This window comes from Cavia porcellus, unplaced genomic scaffold (genome assembly GCF_034190915.1).
Source record: "Cavia porcellus strain 051 isolate PalLab524CR breed Dunkin Hartley unplaced genomic scaffold, mCavPor4.1 scaffold_16, whole genome shotgun sequence".
Classification (NCBI taxonomy): Eukaryota; Metazoa; Chordata; class Mammalia; order Rodentia; family Caviidae; genus Cavia; species Cavia porcellus.
In genome coordinates this window covers 48,881,037-48,899,146 of record NW_026947499.1, presented here as the reverse complement: position 1 = coordinate 48,899,146, position 18,110 = coordinate 48,881,037, and the positions used below count along the sequence as shown (strand labels likewise).

General features: G+C 45.3%; 1 protein-coding gene across 1 annotated transcript; it reads left to right on the top strand.

Moving 5' to 3' along the window:
* Positions 1 to 1,627: 1,627 nt before the first annotated feature.
* On the top strand, positions 1,628 to 17,840 carry Ntan1 (N-terminal asparagine amidase). Its single transcript, XM_003477797.5, has 10 exons — positions 1,628 to 1,813; positions 9,965 to 10,067; positions 10,144 to 10,209; positions 10,527 to 10,635; positions 12,424 to 12,497; positions 13,492 to 13,545; positions 14,041 to 14,094; positions 15,264 to 15,361; positions 17,088 to 17,201; positions 17,507 to 17,840. Exons 1-10 carry the CDS (start codon positions 1,733 to 1,735, stop codon positions 17,681 to 17,683), a joined length of 930 nt encoding a protein of 309 aa, XP_003477845.1. The 5' UTR covers positions 1,628 to 1,732; the 3' UTR covers positions 17,684 to 17,840.
* The last annotated feature ends 270 nt before the right edge of the window (positions 17,841 to 18,110 follow it).

Below are 18,110 nucleotides of genomic sequence, written 5' to 3'. Positions count from 1 at the left end.
TTTGAAAGAACATCTATAGAAAAATAGTGAAATATCTTTGAAATTACATGAACCTAATGGCATTAGGGGCAGGTGAGCAAGATGATTTTTCTTCTTATTGGGGCGGGTAATTTAGTCTGAACTTGGACATGGTGTAAAGCACTGAAGGTGAACTTTTTAGAGCTTTTAGTTATACTAATCAGTCTGCAGCATGCATGGGATAGATTTGCCATTACTGGTCTAGGAATTCATAAACCTGAAGTTACTTGGGAAAAAAAAGTCACCTAGAAGTTAAAAACCATTTTGTGTTTTTGAGACAGGGTCTTACTGTTGTAGCCCAGGCTGGTCTCAAACCATACTCTCCGGCATCCTCCTGCTTAACCATCCCCAGTGCTGGGGTCACGGGTATGCGCCACTACGTCCACCAGGCTTGAAGAGATGTTAAGTAACTTGGTGAAGGTAACAGCTTAAAATATCACTCTGGATTCCAACCTTGATCTGAGCTCAGATATTCCTGCTTGGGACTTACGCAATTTTTAGCAGCTTTACAAGTCGCTTAGAGCCCTGTTGTCTAGGAATGTATTAAGATGATAGTGCTTTCTAAAGTCTTATTTGTATAACTTTCAGCAAGTCGAGGCCAACTTTTAACAGTTGATACTGACTTTCATGTTTGGGTGCAGACATACAAATGTGTTCATATATGTGATAATAGAGAAGTACTTTCCTGACTGCAAGAAATAAAATTATTTTGGGTAAGAAGCTGAGTAAGCTGGGCCTGCTGTCACTTATGTTTCGTACGATCACTTCTCTACTTGTATTTTTGTTGAATGGGGCAGGTAAACTGAGGGGGGATTGGAGGCACAAGAAGAAGCTCCTGCACCACGTGAGGTGGAAAGCTGGTACTCCTTGAATAATTCCTGCGGTCTTGAAGCAGTCAAGTGGGGAGATACCTTCCACCATGGGTGCCTATAGTGGCTTATTTCCCAGCCCATTTGCGTTGTGACCGTGCACCTCTGAGCACCACGTTTTACTGATAGTTTTGTGTGCCCATGTTACTGATGACTCAACCAGCGTTTTTGCAGTTGACTTAAATTCTCCAGGCTGGGCGCAAAATTGTGATCCTCCTCCGTTGGCCACCCAGAGAGCTGGGGTTTGAGGCAAGCACCAGGACCAATTACTGATGTGTGCCGCCAAGTACAGCACGGACCTATTGTCTATTTAAGATGGTTTACATCAAATCGAGCGTGGTGGCACATGCCTGTAATCCCAGCACTCCAGAGGCTGAGGGAAGAGGATACAGCCTTGGCTACAGTCCAAGGCCAGCTTGAACTACATAGTGAGACCCTGCCTTAAAAAGATTTTACTTGTGTAAAATCCTGTGGGGCAGACATTCCCAAACTTAAGTAAGGTACCGCACCTAAGGAAAGGTGGGGCAGGGCCTTGAAGCGAAACTCGAAATCCAAAATCTGCCCTCTGGTTAGGCTGCCACTTGATAAAGACCTTAGTTTACGCCCACGCTTCTGAGACTACATTTCCCAGCGCTCCTTACAGAGGGGGCAGACTTCCGCCTCGTGTTTGGACCACGTTTCCCGTGAGGTCTTGAGGCACCCTGCAGTTCCTGGGTTTCTTGGAGCTATGCTGTTTTAGCCTGGACTACACTTCCCAGCAGTGGGCAGGGTAGACGGGACGCGGCGGCAGCGCCGGACTAAGGAGGCCGCCGCGTCCCAAGACCCAGCCTGCTGCGGCTTTCGTTATGCCGCTGCTCGTAGACGGGCTGCGAGTGCGGCTGCCGCAGTCCGTCGGGGAGCTGGTTCGAGCGCACCCGTCTCTTGAGGTGAGTGGGTTCCAGGCGGGGGCTTCAGGGCCCGTCCGAGGGGACCTGCCAGGCGGTGCGGGCTCTGCTTACCCTGCCGCCGCTGCCGCTCTCATGCTTCCCTTAGCGAGTTTAAACTTGGCACATGCGGAGCCGGGACCCGGCTGTCCCGTTCTGTTTTCACTAAGGGATCCGCAAACCTTTTACCTTCTTCAGACATTAAGGGCATCTGTTGAGGTCCCCGTTTTATAGAAGAGGGGATGTGACCCCAATGTTAATTGACTTGCCCAAGGTCCCACAGCACCGCAGCTACCTCGTCGGGACCCCCGTTCTCTGGCAGTGCCTCCCCGAATTCTGGAGTTGATTCGTGCCCGTATTTGCTCCCCGGTACACGCAGGGGACGGTTGTGGCGAGCGTCGCATGATTCTTGGGTCTTCAGGAAACAGGGTTCGTCCTGGCGTGGGCTGCGAACAGAGTTTGGGCAGAGCTATTCTGGTGAGGTTCCCTAGTGCTTTTTTCTTGTCCTCCTACTTTGGGAGCGTGGAGCACTTGGTTATTTTTAGCCAGAAGAAAGGGCTCTGCTTCCCTCAGCTGGGCCTGGTGAGGACCACGCCCTAATGGAAGGTTTTTTGTTTGTTTGTTTTTTAATCTTTGTTTTTCCTGCTTTTGTCTCAGACTCGGTCTCTGAATCTTTAGTCTGAGCTCATTGCAGGGAACATTGGGACCCGGGTCCCTGGCTTAAAAAGCAATGCGGACCTTACATTTCACGTGCCACAAGATCCAATTGAAGGGGGATTAGTCGTCTCACTGATTTCAGAGATTAGTGTTGTCGTCCTAGTATGTGTTGGGCACCTATACTGACCACAGTCCCAACTCTCAGCGTGTTGACAGTGTCGTAGGGGAAATTTTTTTAAATTACCGGAAGGGGCCCAAATATAAAGTGTTAAGTGCTGTAAAAGAAATAGTGCCCTTTCATTCTGATGAAAAGCAGATAAACAGGAATCTGAGTCTGTGGGGCTAGGGAAGCTGTTGTAGTAGCTGTTACTTTTTTTTTTTTTAAACTTTGTTGTTTGGTCTGCTTCCTTGTTTTTGTTTATTCGCCCCTTGATGTGACCCGCAGATGTAAACTTCTTGAAGGTACATAGTGTCTCCACCTTTGTGCCTGCAGAGCCGGGGGCAGTCCTTGGAGTTGACTTTGTTCTCAGTCAGTATTCTTGTAAAGGAACACAGTGACCCCTGAAAATGATCTGCAGGATGACAAGGAATTCTTGACAAGGAGAAGGTGGGCAACTCTGTGAGCTTCTTAGCAACTTGAACTTCCAGACAATTGCAGTATTAACCAATTCATGCTGTTCTAGACATTCTGCCATGTCACTTTCGTTGTACTTTGTCACTGTCACAGTATTAACTACAAATTCAGGAGTGGTGCTTGCCAAGAAAAAAATTTCAACCACCTCAAAAATTTAGGTTACTCTACTTACATGACTGAACACAACTGTGGTAAAGTGTTAGATCAGTGTCCAGCCCAGCTCACAAAGTATGGAGGCTGGGATGTGATGACATGCCAGGGAGCTCCTCTCCCAGGAAGGTTTTGGCCTATTTAAAGAGTTGGCCTAGAAACTTGTGTCCTGGGGACCCACTCGTGTTTCGGAGTCACAGAGGAAGGACAGGATGGGTGGAAGAAGGCCCTGTGAGGGGTGGACTGGCCATTTTTCTGGGCCCATGGAATGTGAGGAAAAGGGAAGTTGTTCCTAGTATGTATATTGAGGACTCCATGGATCTTTCACTTAATTAGAAATGGGGAGGGAAAAAAGGTTTAATTATTTTTATTTAAAAAGCCTTATGTACACTTTATAGGGAAGTAGAAAGTATAAATATGAAGGACAGATCAACTTAGGTCATAACCATTCCACATATTTTGGTGAAAATCTTTTTTTCTTTCTTACTTTTTTTGTTATGTTTTTTGAGACAGGGTCTCGTTATGTGGTTCAGGCTGGTCCTTAACTCACTGTGTAGCCCAGGCTGGCCTTAAACTCCTGGTGATCCTTCTGCCTCAATCTTCTGAGTACTGGAACTATAAGCATGCACCACCTCGCCTGCCCTTGGTGAATATCTTTTAACACAAGTTTTTCATAGTAAGTGATAGATTTTTTTTTTTTTTTTTTTTTTTGGTATCAGGGTTTGAATTCATGACCTCACGCTTGCCAGGCAGGTGTTTATGTGGCTGAGCTAAATCCCCAGCCTTGTGATAGACTTTTTAAAGAGTTAGCATATATTGTTTTTTCATGTGTCTTTCTCATGCAGCAGTGTGTTGTGAAATTCCAGCAGTTGTGAGCCTGTGATTAGTATATACAGCCATTCCCTTTTATCCTCAGTGTTTTTTTCTGTAATTTTAGTTACCAAGGTCAACCACAGCCCAAAAATACTGAGTGGAAAATTCCAGAAAAAAACAATTTTTAAGGTTTAAGTAACTATTATTACAGAATATTGTTAGGATTGTTTTATTTTACTAATCTCATGCATAACTTGTAAGATAACTTTATCATAGGTAAACATAATATATGTAAGGTTTGGTCCTATCTGTGTTTTCAGGCATCCACTGGGTGTTTTGGAACATCTTCCCCTGTTCCAAAGGGAAGACTGCTGTAATAATGACAGTAACACAGTGAATCTTTCTAGGCACTACTGGCCTGTGAAGTGAGTGAAGTTGCTGTCCTAATTTTACAGAAGGAACTAAAAGTTCAAAGGTTGAATAACTTGGCTAAGGTCCCGTTTCTTGTCAGTGGTAAAGCCAGGACTGGAACCTAAATTCATCATAGTAGCCACTACCCACATGTGGCTATTTTAAAATTAAGTAGAATTTAGGAATTAGTTCTGCAGTCACAGGAGCCACATTTCCGTTGCTCAGGAGCTGCATGCAACAGTGCAGATAGACTGTTGCTGCCCTGCAGAAAGCTCCTTGGGCAGCAAAGCATGCAGCCTTCACTCCTCACCAGCCCCATAGTGTCTTGCTCAGTGGTTCCATAGAATTCCACAGTATGAATGCATCATAACTTAGTTTCTGCCTTTATCTATTTTGCTGTGGTACTATGGATGGAGCCCAGGTCCTCACACATGCTAGGCAAGCATTCTGCAGCTGAGCTACACCCCTAGCCTCGCACACAAGATGTTTCCAGTGGTTCACCAATATGGACATTCTCAGACTTAGTCTTTGTAAACAGATGAGTTTACAGTCTTTGTAAACAGATGTGTTTATGAGCACAAAAGTGATGGAACTAAAAATCTCTCTTTGGAAGTAGGCTGGCAGCCAGGGGGTAAGACAGACTGGGCAAGGTCAGCCTCAGAGGGTGGTGTGGTCAGGGTTTACAGGACAAAAGATTTAATACAGGACACATAATTTTGGGGGTTATTTTATAATAGTCATCCAAAGAATCAAATGCAAAAGAGTACGAGAGGTCTGTTGACATACTAGAGATCCAAAGAATCCAGCTGAGGGCTTGGATCTCAAGGCAGTCACGCATAACTCCAGCTGAAGACCTAGAGCCTATGGCAGTGTCTTCCATGAGTCCAGCTGGAGGCCTAGTGCTCACGACAGTGTCTCATGCAAGTCTATCAAGAATCTATGCTGGGAAGACCCAGAGGTCAGTAGTGGAAGCTAGAAAGTCTGCGCCAGCTGGATGAAGGATCTGGGCCAGCAGGCTCAGGGATCTATACTGGAGCTAGGAAGCAACGCTCAAAGTAAGGACCAGAGCTCACCTGAAAAGAACTGCAGCCATTCTCAGCAAAATCGAGGACTTGAGCTCCTCTGACGATGAGAACAGTGAGTTCTTACCAGGAAAACTAGCGTGACGAGTTTTTCCAGGAGACTCAGCAGCACACCATCTTCCCATTTCGCTGTTGGCAACCGTCCTCAGGTGGGCCTTCTCACCCAGAACCACAGATTCAGTTCAGCTGAGTGTTACAATAGTTAATCCACCACAGATGAGAAAGGTTGATAGTCATCCACCAGTGAGCTCTATTTAGGGACCAGATCCAGTGTAAGCCCATGACACAACCCTCTCTGTTTTAATCCTCACCAACCTAACAAGGTGGATATCATGTCCATTTAGCAGGGAGAAATCAAAGGCAAAGAGGACCAGCAGTGGACTTGCAAGCATTTGGCCATTGTCATGCTGGTCCCCTCGCTCATAGATTATGTTGCAGTTTTGTATTTGTGGTGCAGGGCGTGGAAACAAGGGCCTCATGCATTCTAGGCAAGTGCTGCACCCCTGAGCTACACCTCCAGCTGCACAGTAACAGAAGTAAGACAGCAGATCACTGAACTGAGACACGAGGGTGGAAAAGAAGTCTCAGTGGTCACACTTGTGAAGAACTTCTCAAAGCACCGCTGTGTTTTACAATCAGTAAAGCACTTTCACACTTGCCCTATTAGGCATGGTCTAAGGCAGTGATGGTGAACCTTTTAGAGCTTTCAGTGATACAGCTTGCTGTGGCACGTGTGCCATAGGTTTGCTACCACTGCTCTAGCATAAAGAACATCCCCAAGGTTGCAACTGAGCGACTAGTTTGGACATAGTTCAGCTAACTACAATGCACTAGCCAAACCTTGTTTGTGCACAGCTCCCCGAGCCAAGAAAAGGCTTTACATTTTTAAATGGTTGGAAAAAAATCCAAAGAATCTCTGTATTTCATGCTGTGAAATTACATGAAATTCAAATTTCGTTGTTTCTGCTAAAGTTTTACTGGAACACAGCCGTGCCCGATAGTGTATATGTCCATGATTATTTTCATGCTAGAGCAAGAGATTGCACAGCTTTAATATTTACTGTCTCTACCCTCTAAAAAGATTTTCTTGTTAATTCCCAGGTTAGAAAAATAGTGCCACTGAATAGGAGTTGGAGGATGAAGATGAGGGACTGAGGAGGGATTTTTTTTTTAAGTACATAGTGATTTTGGAGCTGCATGTTTTCCCAGTGAAAAGTTAGACTAAATATTTGCCTATCTGGAAGAGCAATCTGTACTGTTTGTCATTTTGTGGCATTATCACTTCTGATCATTTTTGCTTTTATTTCTTTGGGAAATAGTAGGAGCTGTGTTGAGAGAAATGATTTTTGGTCTATGGAAGTTATAACTTATTAGTCACAACTGCTTTTGGGTGGTGACCCAGCTGTGAAACCAAGTCTTAAATATTTGCCTTTATCTCTTCCTTCCCCAAAGAACAAAGCAAAAGGTAAGCATTAAAGGATTAATAAAGAAGGAAACCTGGATTTTCCTTCATGTTACTATTAGTTGAGGTGAGAAGTGGTATGAAAATGAAAGTGGCCACTGATAGATTTTCAGAGTTTTAAAGCAACCAGCCACATTTATTCCTTCTTTAATAGCAAGCATAGTTGCCAGGCCTGGTGGACATGTTCAGAGTCACAGCATGCAGGAGGTTGAGGCAAGATGATTGTGAGTTCGAGGCTAGCCTGGGCTACATACTGAAAGCCTGTCTCAGAAAAACAAAACAGACAAGGAAAATGGTGTTGCCAGTCTCATTTTACATTGGACTTCACCACATTCATAGTTTCTTTTTCTTTTTATTTGTACAGGGTCTCACCCCATAGTCCAGGCTGGCTTTGAACTCAGAGATCCTGCCTCAGCCTCCTGAGTGCTGGCATTATGGGGGCACCCCCACACCTAGCTAAGGTCTTGCAGTCCTTTTTGCTTTTCTTTTCCTTTTCTCTGCCTCCCTTTTTTGTTCTGTACTGGAGATTGAACCCAGGGCATTGACACTGAGCTATGTGCCAGCCTTTTTTATTTTTAATTCTGAGTCAGGGTCTTGCTAAATTCCTCAGGCAGGACTCAGTCTTGCAGTCCTCCTGTCACAGACTCCCAGAGTGATTACATTCTGGAATTACAGGCACGCCCAGCTTCACTTCTTAAATTGAGGGACTTCTCTGACCGGCGCAGCCCCCCAATGAGACAGGAGACGCTCTTGTGGGCGACAGTTAACTGCTGCTTTATTTACGCGGGCTCTGGTTTATATATTTGGCTGTGACCAATCACAGGCTGCCACGAGGAAGCAGGGCGGGAATGGGACGCAGGCTCTGGCTACTATATCCAGCTGTGGCCAATCAGGGGTTGCCACAGAGTCGGCACGGGGCGAATACGGAGTGAGCACGAGGTGCGCACGGGTTGGCTAATTTAGAGAGTGACTTAGCGCATTGCGGAAGCTGGCGTGGTCCTTAGTCTCGGGTGGGGTATGGTATGTTGAGCGCCTGCGCCCAACACTTCTCATGTTATTTACAGCTTTGCTCTTGACTAGTGGAATTCATTAAAAGAAGAAAATAGTAAATAAGGTAACTACTTAAGTGGGTCATTAAATTTCACACCATCTCACACTGGCCCGTAAACCTACTCTGGAAGGCTGAGAGGCAAGATGATCAATATGAGCCCAGCCTGGACAATTCAGTGATGGGACACTGTCTCCAAAACAAAAGTAGGTTGGGGATGTAGCTCAGTGCAAAAGCCCTAGCTCAGCCTCTTATTTACTAAGTAATTATATATAAACCTAAATTAGCTCCAGACTAATGAGAAATAACAAGGAGCCTGTAAACTAACACTGTTCTCCAGTGCAGGCATCATACACCTCTGTGTTTACACATTTGAATAAGTTCACTAGTTGAGACTGTTGCAAGTCAGAAGGAAATTACCATACTTTTTGGTGAGTCTCACTGTGTAGCCCAGGCTGACTTTGAACTTGCAGGAGACCTTCTGTCTCACCCTTCTGGGTGCTGGAATTACAGGTGTATGCCACCACACCAGACTGGAAATTATGATACATTTTAGTGTTACATGAACTTGAAATTTTTGTTTAAGACAGGAGGGTCCCACTGTGTGGTTCAGATTGGCCTCAAACTCATGTTGATCCTCCTGCCTCAGCCTCCTGAGTGCAGGGATTACTATAGGCATGCACTACCATGCTCAGCCAGTTTAACATTTTTGAAATTTCAAAAGAGACAAAAAAAAAAAAAAATAAAAACCCTGGTATGGTGGTACACACTGCCTATTTCTCTCTTCCCTTCCCTCCTCATCCCTCCCTCCCCATCCCTCCTTTCTTTTCCTCCCCTCCCCTTTTCTTCTCTAGATTGAATCCAGGGCCTTGAGCGATATAGGCAACTATTTAACCTCTGAGCGACATCCCCAGACCCTATGTTCTTTTGCTTTTTAAATTTTTTTTTAAATGGTACTTGGAATGAACCCAGGGCTTTTGCATACACCCCCAACCCTTTTTTATTTTTAGGTACTCACTAAGTTGCCCAGAATGGGTTTAAATGAACTCGTGATCCTCCTGCTTTGCCTTCCAGAGTGCTGGGAACTATAGGCATGTGCCACCACACCAAGGATTTTTTTTTTTTTTTTTGGTATAAACATGTATACGAGTAATTATACAAATGTTTGAGAATTGGTGTTAACAAATCCTTCATAAATTCACATGTCCCTTTCTTTAATAATAATGACCTCATAGGACATTTAGAGGCTAGAGCAGTGGCAACCACAGTGGTCACTCACGTTTGCTATGGCCCCTGTTGGCGAATTTCTTTCCAGGGTTTTTCCTGCGTGTATGGTTGTATTAACAGCACATTTATACCTCTTTACAAACTTTATACATTTGTGTTTTGCCCCCTCCCTTAACTATTCTCCCCAGTCTTCATTATTCATGACTGCAGTAGTTAGTGGTTGAGTTGGTTCCTCATAACTTGCCAAATCTTCCGTGGTTCCCAGCTGTTTGCCGTTCTGAGTAACACGGTGATGGCCTGTGGTGTCACTGGGTGTGGGGCGAGGGGCGTCCTTCCCCAGCTCTTCTTGAAGGAAGCAAAGGAGGGCTGTGTGCTCTGGGCCACCCAGCCACTCTTCTGCCACAGCCGGACTATCTGCACTAGCATAGCAGTCAGCCTCACACTGCAGTAGAGAACTGTGTTCCAAAATCTTGTTTTATAAGTAAAAAAAAGTTTCGTTATTTCCTTTGCATTATTCCAAATGAACGTTATTTGGCTTTTGTCAAGTGGTGCACACACAGCCCTCGGACACACCAGCATGTCTCCACTCAGTACACTTTGGCTCTCTCCGCCTTTAGTAACTCAGCTCTCACTAATTTACATCACTATTTTATTTTTTTTAATTAAACAGGAAAGAGCCAGACTTCTCAGAGGTCAGTCTGTTCAACAAGTGGGACCCCAGGGCCTTCTGTATGTTCAGCAAAGAGAGCTTGCAGTGACCTCCCCAAAGGATGGTAGGTTAGGAAGCAGTGAATTGGGCATTATCCCAAAAGGCTACTGGATGTTTTATTTTATTTCTTTTTTAAACAGGCTCCATCTCCATTCTGGGTTCTGATGATGCCACCACTTGTCACATTGTGGTCCTGAGGCACACAGGTATGATGAGAGAGGTGAAGGAAACTATTGCTTAAGCCAACCCAACAATGTGGGACCATTTAATTTTTCAGTTTGAGTTTCCTGGTGTCCAATTTGAAGCTTGACTTCACTCATCTCCTTTCTGGTCTGCATGGTATCTCCCTGGTGCCCTGGTCAAAATGGGTTGGCTGGTCAGCACGACTTTTCTCTCTCTCTTTTTTTTTTTTTTTTTTTTTTACAGGATAAAGATGTGGCAGCTGAATGGACTGGAGGCATCCTGGCTTATTTCCCGAGTTCTCATCGGAAATAACCTGAGTCATTTTACCCTTGTTCTGCAGGTAATGGGGCTACCTGCCTGACACATTGTGATGGAAGTGACACCAAAGCTGAAGTCCCCTTGATCCTGAACTCTGTAAAGTCATTTTCTGACCATGCTCAATGTGGAAGGTGAGCTCCACTCCACTTCGTTACATGAATTGGCGACTCTGTGGCATTGGGTAGAGGTGATAGCTGGGGTGCTGTTTCAGAAACATCTAAATGTCACCACCACTGAGTCCCATTCCCCAGTGTAGACGGTGGCCCAGTGCTGGCACTGCAGTAGCAATTGAATGAGTGAATGGATGATGGATACAGGTGAAGAGTGAGGGTGGATTATAAACGGAAACTAGTAATTTCCCTCTTTTGGTGATAGGGCTCTGCTGTTGTTTGTTAAAACAATAGAGTATGGAGTTTAACATTCAGTTGAGGAAAAGCTTCCCATGAGCAACACGTTATGACGGCACCAGGAACACCTACCCCTACGTGTCTGTACTCTGAAGCAACAGGAGGTGCTGAGGGGTAAGGAAGAGGCAGGGCTGCCACACATCAGTGGTTCCAGCCTGGATTGCTGGGCTGGAGCTGGCCCCTGACCTGGCTGTCTCATCCTCCTCCTGCCACCCCCGGTGATGGGCACATTCCTTCCTTCCTGTCATTACATAGACTTGCTTACATTTCATCTGTGGCCACTGAGAACTAGACCATACGCAAGTGCTTATGGGACGCTGTCACTTTTACTGCTGAAACACCAGTGATACCAGTTAGAGGATTTTTCTTTTCTGGTGCTGGGATGGAGCCAGGGCCTTGTGCATGCTAAGTATGTGTTCTTCCAATGCACTGTGCCCCCAGCCCTGATGTCTTCACTTCCGCCTCCTGCTGCTCTGTGCCACAGCGTGGGCTGCTTCATGGGTACATGACCTGTAGAATTAACAACTATTTTCATTTTGCACTGGGTTCTTCAGACCGTGTAGTCAGGCCTGACTCCTTGACTCAGGAAATGTGTTAGATGTTCTAGTCTGTTTGTAGAATTTAGTTGGTCACTCTAAAAGTTCGGAGGCAAACCTGACAGTCTAATGCCAGCAAAGCCACAGCAGTCCCAGCCCCTCCCTATTTAATATTTTTATGAGTAGGTACCTTGTACAGGCACACACAATTTCTGGTTTATTCCTTAGGATTTGTCGTGGTAGAAGGCAGAGTGAAGTGTGGCAGCACTTTCCCCCAGTACCCCCCCCAGTGGTGTTTACTGGGAAAGGATGAATAAGGGAAACACGGGGTTCAACAACACTAGTCTGGTATTTTAAGCGTAGGAGTTGTCTGTGGCACTTTCCTGTGTTCCTGTGCACTGTGACTACTGCGGAGGGGCTGTGGCTGGGCAGGGTTCCCCGGCCTGACACCTCTGTCTGTCTCATGGGGCTGGTGTTCAGTGGAAGACACTGGGGAAATCTGGTGTCCCCACCCCCAGTTGTGTGCTTACACCGTAATCCCTCTCTTGCCAAGATGGGGGGGGACATCAGAGGCAGCAGCCCCCTCTCGAGTGTCTGCTTATCAGCAGACTTGACCAGGTGTTCCCTGTCCTTCTGGGTTCCTCTGGTGAAGGCATTAAGAAACTTTGGAAGTGTCCCATTTGTGGTGGGCAGGCGATGTGGTATTGTCACATCTCTACAGCAGTTTCTCCCTCTGCATCTGTCCACATGGCCATCCCGTCAGTCATTGGGACACTTGGACAGGGTCCTCTGAAGCTTGCAGTGGTCTCAGCAGCCTCACTGCGGGCCCAGTGTGCCTCGCAGACCACATGTATGTCACACATGAAGGAGACTGAGCATGCTTTGGAGCAGGGGATGGCGGAGGCTAACAGGGCGAAACCAGCGCACGCTGGCAGGTGTTGTCCTGGCTTTCACCACTGTCCCATCTCTTTACCAGGCTGGAAGTGCACCTTGTGGGAGGCTTCAGTGATGATAGGCACTTGTCACAGAAACTTACTCATCAGCTTCTTAGTAAGTTTGCTGTTTTCTCAAACCTTGATAAAATTTTTTTATTTGTATTTGCTTGGGTTAAAAATCCCACAAAGTCAAAGAGGGACACACTTGGAGCAGATGGACAGCTGGGGCCATTTCACTGAAATTGGATACAGAGTGGATACAGAGGTCACTAGCATGGAGCTGAGTACCTAGGAGCCACTGCTGCTGAGACAGGGACAGGACTTTCTTTCAGAGTAGCAACTGATGCATTCTAGAATAGTAAATCCTCTGAATTGTATAATGGAGCCATTTTTTTGGCAGGTTTGTCTAACCTGCAGAAGATGACAACACTGATACCATTTTCCCCTATTGAATTAATTTAAAAAAAAAAAAGAGGAAGGATGTTCTTTGTTAGGCACCTACCAGGCAGGGAAGCAGGCACACCACTCACTCAGAGTCCTGCAATGTGCATGCATTGAGGCAGTCTGTCAGCAAGGCAGCCTGGCTGCGGCTTAAGTCTTTAAAAGGTCCATATCCTTTTACCCATTAATTCCCTAAAGTAACCTAAAATATGTGCAGATTTATGTCCAGAAATGAGGGATAGAACACTGTGTATAACAGAAAATAGACTGGTATCCATCAGTATAGTTGTGTGGTCGCTAAAAAATATGAAAAGGATTGAATTCTGCTCTCCTGTACTTTGTAAATTTTTTATAATCAGGGAAAAGGTGACTTAAAAGATTTAAAGTCTCCTTTTAAGGAATCTGTCTCTCTCAAACCTCTGAGAAAGCAGAGAAAGCTGGAAAGGCTTGGGGCTGTCGTCCCTTGCACTTGGGGCTGAGACTGGGCCTGTCATAAGCAGTCAGGGCTGTGGCTTTAACTCCCTGGGGTCTGGCCTCTGGCAAGGTGGTGGCCTCAGGCAGATGGAACAGCATGCTCACCTGCTTTCTGCACCCATCTGTCCTTACTCTGCAGTATCTTCTGCCAATGAGAGGAGCTTTTTGATATTGTTTTAAAATTCTAATTATAGGTGAATTTGATAAACAGGAAGAGGACATTCACTTAGTGACATTATGTGTGACAGGTAAGTTCTGCCATTTCCCAAAACAAATCTATACAGTCAGGGAGATTTGCTCTCACCATTCCTGCAGAGCCCGGCACCAGGATGCAAATTACAGAACTCACACACAGCTTGTCACTGCTCAGCTGTGTTCCTGTGCTTCCTGCTGCTCCACAGCCTCTGCTCCTTGCCTATATGAGATCCTGTGCAGCCTCAGTTCTGATACTGTGGCCCTCTGCCTGGAGGTCTCTTTCCTTGGGCTCTCAGAACTGCGACTGTAGAGGGGAGCTGCCCTGTCTTGGGGCAGAGGCAGGGTGTGGAGAGGGCCAGGGCCCTGGCTCTGAGTGGCCTTGTTCCACAAAAGCCTGCCTGCCCAGGACTCTACAGGACATCATTCCTTTACTTTGCTGTTTTTCCCACTTTGGGAAGAAAAGGCCTTGTTACCTTTATTGTATAAACAAAAGCAATCATTTGGTATTTCTTGACAACTGTAACTTAATTGTTTTCTTAATTTCTCAGAGTTAAATGACCGGAAAGAAAACGAAAACCACTTTCCAATAATTTATGGTATTGGTAAGTAATACGTGGTTTTGAGGGTTGAAGGTTTGGTTACCCATTGCATGGGCAGGCTTCAGTGAAAGGCTGACTGGGCAAAGTAGTGATCGCACAGCTCAGCCTCAGGGTGTGTGACGGCCTCGAGTGCAGACCCTGACTCCTGTGTATTTGGTGTGAGACCTCTAGCTACTACTGGCCCACTGCAACCTGTATGACACTGCGGCAATGCTTGTAACTCAAGACTGGAAAGAAAACAGGTACCACTTGTACAGCACATACTGCCCACCACACCTGCACGGTTGTGAGCAGGCTCAGCCTTGGAGGTGCAGCTGTGCTTCTCTCTAGCCAGTGCTCTGGAGGGAGCGATAGGACATTTGAATTTTTGTATACTTTGCAGACAAAGTGAGGTTTTGATTGAGAACACAGGTCATACAAAAGAAAGCATACAATTATCAGGCAAAAGAGAGTATAACCCTCCTCCCTGTACCACAGCTCCAGGGAGCCTGAGCATGTGGCTATATTTGCACAGGGTTTCTATGTGTAATATGTTAGCTGTGTGGTGAGTACCCAGGTGCTTGGTATTTTATTCTCTAAATTTTGTGTATCTAAAATTGTGGTACTTTGGTTCATGAATTTGATTCTTTGCATGATTCCGATTGCAAACTGAGGTGGACAAAAACTGAAACAAATTCAATGGTTAGGTTCATTGTTGACCTTACAGAGAAATTTGATTTGGTTCCGAGCCAGTTCAATTTGTGACCAGAATTGTGGAGAGAGAGAGTTGAGTTGTGAACCAAGGTACCAGTGCACCAAACTGAAAACTGGTGGTTTTAGTCACCATCACAGCCCCTCTCCCCCACCTTGCATGGAGATGGATTTGGTCACAGGCTGACCAGGGAGGCTGTGTACCTGCCGGTGAACAATAAGCTTCACACTTGGCAAGCAACTCTGGGCTTGGGAGTTTGACCTGGCCCAGCTCAGGCCTCAACTACTGTCACCATACTGCTGCTGGTAACAAGGCTGCCCATTCATTTTCCACAAATGGAAGGCATAGATGACGTAGAGTCATTTTGTTCATTTCCATTTTTTTTTTCTCCATGTCTGGCTCTTCGTGGTAGTACAGAGGCAAAGCTGAAAACTTTATTGTGGTCATTTGTCTGTTAAAGTCATTCTGTTGTTCCTTGCAGCTGTCAACATTAAAACTGCAGAGATTTTCAGAGCCTCCTTTAAAGATCGAGGCCCAGAGGAGGAGCTGCGTGCAGCACGGGCTCTAGCAGGAGGCCCAGTAAGTGTGAACTCTGTGTTAAGGGACAGCAGGGATAAGGGATGAACTGCCAGAAAAATTTGTCTGCCTCTAAAGCTGTAAATTATGGGATCCCCAACATGCACACTTTCTCACTTTGTTAGAAGAGTAAAAATTTTAGATTGTAAGTTCAAGACCCTAGTTGGCTGCCTAGGAGGTGCAAGAGGTGGTGTGAGCCCACACTGTCACAATGTCTAGATCCCAAGAGAATAAGTCTATTTGTGTTGTCCTAACTTTTGTTAACCTTAACAAAGACAGCAGGAAAGGGAGAAGGGTTGCTCCCCTCTGTACTTGGGATTATTCCCCCTCACTTTTATTCTCCACTACTGAGGACTGAACCTAGACCTTTCCCCTGCAACCCTTTTTGAGAGAGGATCTTGGTGAGCTGCCCAGGCTGGGCTCAAACTTGTGATCCTTTTGCCTCAGCCTACCAGAATGCTGGGGTTACAGGTATGCATCAGGGATCATGAATCCTTTTAAAGCAAGTCACTGATTAGTAGCTTGATAGAATCAACCAAAAAGAATGACTAAATCAACCTAGTCTTAATTTCCTTGTTTTGTTTTGTCGTCCAGGGATCAACCCCAGGGCCTGAAACATGCTAGGGTAAGTGCTCTACTACTGAACTATATCCTGGGTGCCTTTTAAAAGTGAAATAATTCAAGGCTGCTTTGGAGGAACAGGTGGAAGAATTCTTTTAAAATGCTCTGTGTAGAAGGTGTAGCCCAGTGGTAGAGCACTTGCTAGCCTGAATCAGGCCCTGGGGTTGACCTCCAGTAGTAAAACAAAACAGAAACAGCTTTTGCTGGTTATGATGGCACACACCTGCAATCCCAGCATTCTTTTGTAATCCCAGCACTCTTGAGAGTCTAGGGCAGGAGGATCACGAGATCAAGCTCAGCCTGGGCAACTTCATAAGGTCCTGTTTCACAACAAGGAATAGCATCCAGTTCAACCCACAGTACCACAGCAAAGGTGGGGGGCAGGGAGCCCTCACAGTATAAAAGAACAGACGTCGGAACTGGGCTTGCTTGTTGAGACACTGGCATATTCATAGAAAAATGTGTGGAATCAGAGGGATTCGTTTTGCCAGACTTAACATTTTTAGGATTCCTTTTGCTGTTCTTCAAATAGCATAACTATGCTAATTTACTTGGTACTCAAGAAGATATTTCAGCCTCAGTAACCAAAACTGAGTATTGCTGGTTAAGCTGAAAATCACTGGTGGCAAACTTTGGGAAGTCAGGGAAGCGACCATTTGACAAATAGCTTTTTAGAAGTTTCGCTATTCCTGTCTTTTGATGGGCGATGATCAGGCATTGCGAGCTTTTCAAGTTGCTAGATGATTAGCTGCTCAGCTCTCAGTACTGAGGCGGTGTTTGCGTGGAGCACCGCACACTAAACACACTGGGTTTGAGGCCTAGCTCTGATGCTCACTGCATGTGAGATGTGTCAGGTTCTTTTACTCCCAGTGGAAAGAACGCTGTCTCCTTAGAGGACTGTTGTTACAAGTAAACCCATTACCCACAACGTGCAGGACCCCACACAGGGAAGTATTAAGTAGGTGGCAGCTTCATTGCTCTGGGACAGTTTTTGTGTAGCTCATCATTTAGAGGAACCTTGCCCTCAGCTACACGAGGGTGCACAGTAACAGGAGAGGGGAGACAAGGTAAATTTCCCCCTTCCTGCCTTTGAATCATTGTCTTCCAGATGATTAGCATTTATGATGCCAAGACTGAACAACTTCGAATAGGCCCGTATTCCTGGACACCATTCCCACATGTGGATTTCTGGTTACAACAAGATGACAAGCAAATACTGGAGGTAAAAATTTATGGAATAAATCTATAGGCTCTGGCTTCCTCATCTGTAAGAAAAAAAGGTTTCGACTAGATAATGGCTGCTTATCCTTCAGTGAGTACCAGCTGTTTTTGGAAGGCACTAGCAAACCTTGGTTCAGGTGGGGATAAGTGGTGTCCTCAGTGTGCATAGGTGGAACAGTTAAGCAGTAACCTACACACATCTTGGGGGATACATGTATTGATTTGAGAACAACCTGATTAAGGAACCAAGCAAACAACAATAGAGCCAATTTCCTCTTCTGTCATGCCCACTTTTTTTCCTCCCAGAATCTTTCAACTTCCCCTTTGGCGGAGCCCCCTCACTTTGTTGAACATATACGATCTACCTTGATGTTTTTAAAAAAATACCCCTCTCCAATGAACACACTGTTTCCTGGAAATAAAGCTCTCCTCTACAAAAAAAATGAAGATGGCTTATGGGAAAAGATCTCTTCAGGAAGCTAAAAATAGGAATCACCAGAGCAAGAAACTTTTTGGCATCACAAAGACCATTGGTGGGGTCTGCAAAGAATTTGGAACTTATATCCATCAAGTCTTAGGTCGCTTTCCTTACTCGGTATCTTTCAAATGACTTTCAAAATAAAATCTTATTTTGGCAAAAGCGTTTGTTTAGATTTACTTTTTGCTTTACTAAAAGGTCAGTGTCCAACCGTTTCTTTTTGGTCAGTAGTAATGGGCAGAGAAGAACCTGTCTCACTGGTTTGTCAGCAGCTATTACACTTACCCAATACATGGATAAGTATTTCTAATTCTCCTACTTAGTACAGAAAGACAGTTGAAAAATGTTTAAAATGCAATAAAATTTAGGGAGAATTTTGTTCAAAAACCCTTTAAAAGCTTTACGTCCAAAAGAGACCTATATATCAGGGTT

Coding starts and splice junctions, on each gene's coding strand:
- Ntan1 (XM_003477797.5), top strand. CDS start 1,733: ATGCCGCTGCTCGTAGACGGGCTGCGAGTGCGGCTGCCGCAGTCCGTC. Junction 12,498..13,491: donor ACTTACTCATCAGCTTCTTA/GTAAGTTTGCTG, acceptor TTCTAATTATAG/GTGAATTTGATAAACAGGAA. Junction 17,202..17,506: donor ATGACAAGCAAATACTGGAG/GTAAAAATTTAT, acceptor TTTTCCTCCCAG/AATCTTTCAACTTCCCCTTT.